The 6,000-nt window shown below is 38.9% G+C and overlaps 1 protein-coding gene across 1 annotated transcript; it reads right to left on the bottom strand.

The window, feature by feature from the left end:
* Positions 1–539: 539 nt before the first annotated feature.
* Positions 540–5,610, bottom strand: LOC102631249 (5-methyltetrahydropteroyltriglutamate--homocysteine methyltransferase 1). Its single transcript, XM_006479085.3, has 12 exons — positions 5,442–5,610; positions 4,399–4,752; positions 4,212–4,299; positions 3,647–3,774; positions 3,140–3,531; positions 2,895–3,058; positions 2,424–2,504; positions 2,157–2,323; positions 1,957–2,062; positions 1,561–1,811; positions 1,275–1,476; positions 540–1,190 (listed from the first exon to the last, which is right to left on the bottom strand). The coding sequence occupies exons 2-12, from the start codon at positions 4,746–4,748 to the stop codon at positions 822–824; spliced, it is 2,298 nt and encodes a 765-aa protein (XP_006479148.2). The 5' UTR covers positions 4,749–4,752; positions 5,442–5,610; the 3' UTR covers positions 540–821.
* Between the last annotated feature and the right edge of the window lie 390 nt (positions 5,611–6,000).

Raw genomic sequence — 6,000 nt, forward strand, 5'->3', positions numbered from 1 at the left:
AGATTGATTCACATCCATGAAAATCAATCTCTCATTCCTCATTCCTAAATAGTGGTGGATCCCATGATTTCGATTCCGATTCTTGCTCCATTTTTACAAAGTAAACACCGTTAATAATTTTGATTCTCCAATCCGGAAAGTAAATGCACCATAATATTTAATCAATTATTATGATTATTGAATTTTTCAGATACTTTTATATATTTTGGTTGGAGGGACGAAGTTCACTTTCTATTAAAACAAACATTAGAGGAGCTTTCAAAGTCTAGGCTAAGGTTGTTTCCCATGAAGCAATACCCAAAAAGAGCTTTCCGGCTGGCAAAATAGGCTTGTGTTTCTGCGTCGCAAATGATGTGAATGAGCTTTCGGAGTGTTTCCTTTGAAATTTTAGATGCTGCAAAATCAACATTGTCCCGCTTGAAGTAACCCGGACAATTTCATTTCCTAATTTCTTCTTATTTATTATGGCATTTATTTCATTGCAAGCTCATAGCTCTGCTAAGAAAAAGAATAAATGGGGGCAAAAAAGAAGAAAGAAATAGAGGCAAAGGCAACAACATTAATGCACAAACCAGTAAAGGTATTCCATCGATTTACGGCCACTGATAGCAAGCCAGGGCCTTTAAAAACAGAAAATACAAGCAAAGAAAAATAGAAGCCGATTGCTCAAAAGTGCATAATATGCCTACGGAAAATTTTCATCACATCACGACCCACAGTTATTCGAATAGGTAGGTAATAAGACAGGAATTTTCTTTCTTTGTTTAAAGTGAAAAAAAAATCAATGGCTCAGGAAGTATCCCTCCAATCTCTGGAACCACTCACTTGGCACTGGCAAGCTGGGTGCGGAGTAGCTTGGCAGCAGCAACCATGTTTGAGAGGGCTGGCTTCACCTCAGTGTACTTGCGAGTCTTAAGACCACAGTCAGGGTTAACCCACAAAATGTTGGTTTCTAGCACAGCAAGCATCTTGTTGATTCTGTCAGCAATTTCTTCAGTTGATGGTATTCTTGGAGAGTGGATGTCATAGACACCAGGGCCAATTCCAGCACCATACTTGACTCCCTCACGGAAGACAGACAGGAGCTTCTCATCAGAACGAGAGTTCTCAATGGTGATCACATCAGCATCCATGTCGATAATTGAGTGGATAATGTCGTTGAAGTTGGAGTAGCACATGTGGGTGTGGATCTGTCAATCAATAAACAATAAGATGAGATACAACATAACAGCTAAATTAGAGAGATGAGATTGGAGATTGAAAGGGCAACTGACCTGGGTAGTGTCCTGGACACCACAGTTGGTGATTCTGAAGGAGTGGACTGCCCAGTCCAAGTAGAAAGCATGCTCAGATTTCCTAAGAGGCAATCCTTCCCTCAAGGCAGCCTCATCAATTTGAATAACGTTAATGCCTGCCTTCTCAAGATCCTCGACTTCGTCCTTGATGGCCAAAGCAATCTGGTAGCAGGTTTCATGTCTGCAAAATTGGCAGCAATTTATATTAAACAATGTTTCCATTTCAAAAGGTTAACCAATAGTGAACCAGTTCTCATTTATATACCTGGGCTGGTCATTTCTGACAAAGGACCAGTTGAGAATGGTGACAGGGCCAGTAAGCATTCCCTTCATTGGGCGAGCAGTCATGCTCTGAGCCAAGGAGGACCAGAAGACGGTCATAGCCTTGGGACGGCTCACGTCACCATAGATGATGGGTGGCTTCACACAGCGAGATCCATAGGATTGCACCCAACCATTGGCAGTGAAGGCGAAACCTGATAATTGCTCTCCAAAGTACTCAACCATGTCGTTCCTCTACAAAAACAAATGTCCGAATTCAATATGAGATACAGCATACTTTGTATGCAATTAGAAATGAAGAAACAAAAATGTAAAAAATTTTATGTAATTCAAAACCAGGAGACATTGGTTTGCTTCCATTGGGCATTGTGAAACTCACCTCAGGCTCTCCATGGACAAGGACATCAATATCAAGCTCTTCTTGGAGTTTGACAACCTTGTTGATTTCCTCCTTGATGGAAGCAACATATTCTTCCTCAGAAATCCTAAAAAGGACAAATAGTCACGGCACAGTTAATACAGCAGTCGCAGTAATTTCACACATGGCATTGAGTGAAGAAAAACCTCAGATTGACTCACTTCTTAGCCTTGTATTCACGGCGGACTCTCCTAAGTTCAATGGTTTGTGGGAAGGATCCAATTGTGGTGGTTGGGAGGATTGGAAGATTGAGCTTCTTCTGTTGAGCATCTAATCTAGCACTAACATTTGTAGCACGTCTGTGGTCTGATCCTTTCAAAGCAGCAGCCTAATTTACCAAGAGGAAGGAATCACCGTTAGCAAAAAAAGGAAATTCTAAGGGGCAGCCACATCATAAAAATGGAAAACAAATCAATCATGCCACTTACAGCCTTTTGAACTCTCTCATTGGTCACTCTCGGGGAGGACTTTCTTGAAGCCTGAGCTGCAGCATTGGCAGAGAAGAATCCCTGGAAACAAATGAAAAGGAGAAACAAAGTTAGTCTCATTCATATCATTTAAAAATGAAGATACATATGCAATTAGTGGGCTGATTGTGAGAGAAAAAGTCCCCAAAACTTTAACCAAACACCAAATGCCCAAGTTGCCAAATGATGTTTAATTCGGAAAAATATATTTAGAAACATTCAAATAAATAATTTCCCCTTCTAAATTTTCATTTTCAACAACATATATTACAAGCCAAGCTCAACTTCAGGCCAAGATTTTCTGCTCCCATAATTATATTTTACCATAAAACTAGGTCCTTGAAAGGCTAAGATTTTCTGACTCTTGTGACTAGTCAAAGCCTAAGATTCTTTCAATTCATCTGTAGCTAACATTTTAGACTAAAAGTATACCTCATCCTTTTGGCCAGCCAAAGCCTTGGCCAATGCATTCACTTCAACAACTTTCTGGGCAGCAAATGCCAGCCATGACTTGATTTCGTCGTCGAGTTTGTTCTCATTAACAAGATCAACAGCAGTGTGAAGAAGTGAGCAGGAGGTGGAGACCACAAGCTTGTCTGCAAAGAAAAATAATTAACTATACAACAAATCCCATAATAGAATAAGAAATATTTATTACAAAGAAAAATGATGTATACCTTTGCCAACAACACCCTCAAGCCCCCGGAGAACACTAAGAGAAGCAGCAAGATCATTGGCCCAAATGTTCCTTCCATCAACCACTCCAGCAAAGAGGTACTTGCCAGCAGGGAATCCACTCTTGATCAATTCAAGGGTCTTGGTTCCACGAACCAAATCAAATCCATAAGCGGTGACACCCTTCAAAGAAGTGAGGGTCTGGAATGCCTCAGCTGGAACATCAGCAAAGTAGGTCTCAACAAGAACATTCAAGCCAGACAGAGTTGACTCTAGCTCGGCATAAGCCTCACTGAATGCTTGCAATTTGTGTGAGTCAAGATCCATAACAAGCAATGGCTCATCAAACTGAATCCAGGAAGCACCAGCAGCCTTAAGCTCAGAAATAACTTCCCTGCAGAAGTGTTAATTGGTACAACACAGATTAATGATGTCACTCGATATACACACACACACAGTTATTTAGCACATACACATTTATAAATCAGAAATAGGTGATAATTTCTTACTTGTAGATTGGAAGGATTTTGGGAAGAAGAGAAAGAAGAGAAAAGGTCTTCGCAACACCCTTGGCAGGCTTAGACAGCAACAAGTATGACACAGGGCCAATAAGCACTGGGACAGTTTCAACTCCAAGCTGCAGCATTAGACAAGTGATCAATATTAGCATCTCACAAACTTGATCTGATTGATAGAAAGTTACAAGCAAGTTCAGAATTCCTTTGATGAAATCTCTATGAAAAATCTTCAGAGTCCACAATGTGTTGAAAATACCCCTTTCAAGTAATTTATCTTAAGACTATTTTGCAAACAGTATTGCTTTCCATACAGATCAAATAAATCAAACATATGAATACATTTACTGAGCCAAGTCTAAGTTCAAAGCTCTATAAATAAATGTCAGTGAATGTATGGTAAATCCTATCGCATCCTAAGCTAAAGATGAGCATATCATATAAGAATTTCAAGGTGAACTTTCAAGGTGAACGTAACCCAATTTCAATATATTGTAGATTCAGATATCAAACGAAATAAAATTTGTAAATATAGATAGAACTGAGAATAAACACTCACCCCCTTAGCCTCCTTGTACTCAGTCACGGCCTTGTGGGAAGCGTAGGAGAACTTAACATCGGGTCCCAATTCAGGAACAATGAAATGACTGCATCAACACGAAGCCAGACACACGTCAGCATTCAGTACAAAACCATTACACCATAAATAACTTGAAATGCCGCTCTTCCAAGTAGTGAATACTTACTAGTTGGTGTCGAACCACTTGGTCATTTCCATAGCGGGAACAGAGGCGTTTCCTCTGGCCATGGAGAAGTAAACATCGAATCCAATCTCGCCGCCGTTCCAGTTATACCTAGGTGGCACGGCACCGAGCATTGCGGTGGTGTCGAGCACTTGGTCGTAGTAGGAGAAAGTGTTGCTGGGAATGTATTTGATCCCGGCCTCGGACATCTGTTTCCAGATGGAGGATCTGAGATCAGCGGACACCTTTTGCAAATCCTCGGCGCTGCTCTTGCCATCCCAGAAGGATTCCAACGCGAACTTGAGCTCCCTCTTGGGGCCCATGCGTGGGTATCCAACGATGTGAGATGCCATTTTACTGTCATAATCACGTCATCAATGAATCGAAAATCAGTCACTTTCATTAAATCAAGAAAATATTCATTCAAATGGATGGGTCATTGCTATTACCGCTCAAATCAAATGAAATCAAGTACACTTATCAGAGCATAAAATCTTAAATTATTATTTTTTTATAAATAAAAAATAAAAATACCAGTTGAAACAAGCTGATAATAATCCAAGAGTTTGAGATGATTTTTTTTCTTTCTGTAATCACATGAACAAATATTTACTTTCAGTCATTTTTGAAGGATTAAAACAAAAACTTTTAGAAATAGATTCTGAAAAAGAAGAATCTAAAAATAGATTCCAAAACAGTAACAATTAGAGTTCAAATTGTTTTTCGGAAAAGATTAATAACAGATCTGATTGATTCACGTTCAGATCTAGCAAAATCACGGCAGCCAAACACTAGATCTAACACTAACAGTCACTCACCAGTCCATTAGAAAATGAAATCAAGTTCAAAATTCTTTTAAAGTTAATTATTTTTTAGAAAATGACCAGATTTTAGTTCAGTATTAGTGAGTTTTTTACAAAATAATTTTTTTTTTTTGTTTTTTAGATCCAAAAGCTCGGAAATCAAAACCATGTTCAATGCTTATTCATGATTAACGGCGTAAAAACGCTACTGCAGAGAAGACATAACGAAAATGGGAACCGTACCAAACAGAGAAAGAAGAGCAGAGAAATTGAGAGTCGAGAGGAGAAAGAGAGAAGAGAGCGGCGAGTTTGGAGGAGTGCCCTCTCCGTTATTTATAACCAAAAATCAATCTGGTTTGGTGGTTACTGGTCACTGCCTTTGGCGTGCCAACCTGTAGATCTGAGATTTATCATCTTAATTTCTTTCTCTTATTTATTTATTTATTATGATTTTCAGTGCAGTTGATAAAATATAGAGCTGACGCGCGCTTTTCTAATGTGGCGCGTGAATTGGAAATACGGTAGGTCTTTGTGGGCCCCACGGCGCGGTGAGGACTGGAGGAAAAATGAGAGAAGTTATCATAATTTCAACAGTGCCACAATTAGCAATTACACCACCAAATATTTCTTGAGTATTTTTTTTTTATTGCTTTAAATGCAGAGTTGTTATGAATTGCGTTAATTGTGGAGTTGTTATGATTAGATTACATTATAATTCGTCACAATTATGATAGGTATGTACGTATATAATAATTTATATAAGATGTCGAATATTTAAAAATTTTATAAATCATTATTTTCA

Source organism: Citrus sinensis, chromosome 3 (assembly GCF_022201045.2).
Source record: "Citrus sinensis cultivar Valencia sweet orange chromosome 3, DVS_A1.0, whole genome shotgun sequence".
In the NCBI taxonomy this organism is placed as follows: domain Eukaryota; kingdom Viridiplantae; phylum Streptophyta; class Magnoliopsida; order Sapindales; family Rutaceae; genus Citrus; species Citrus sinensis.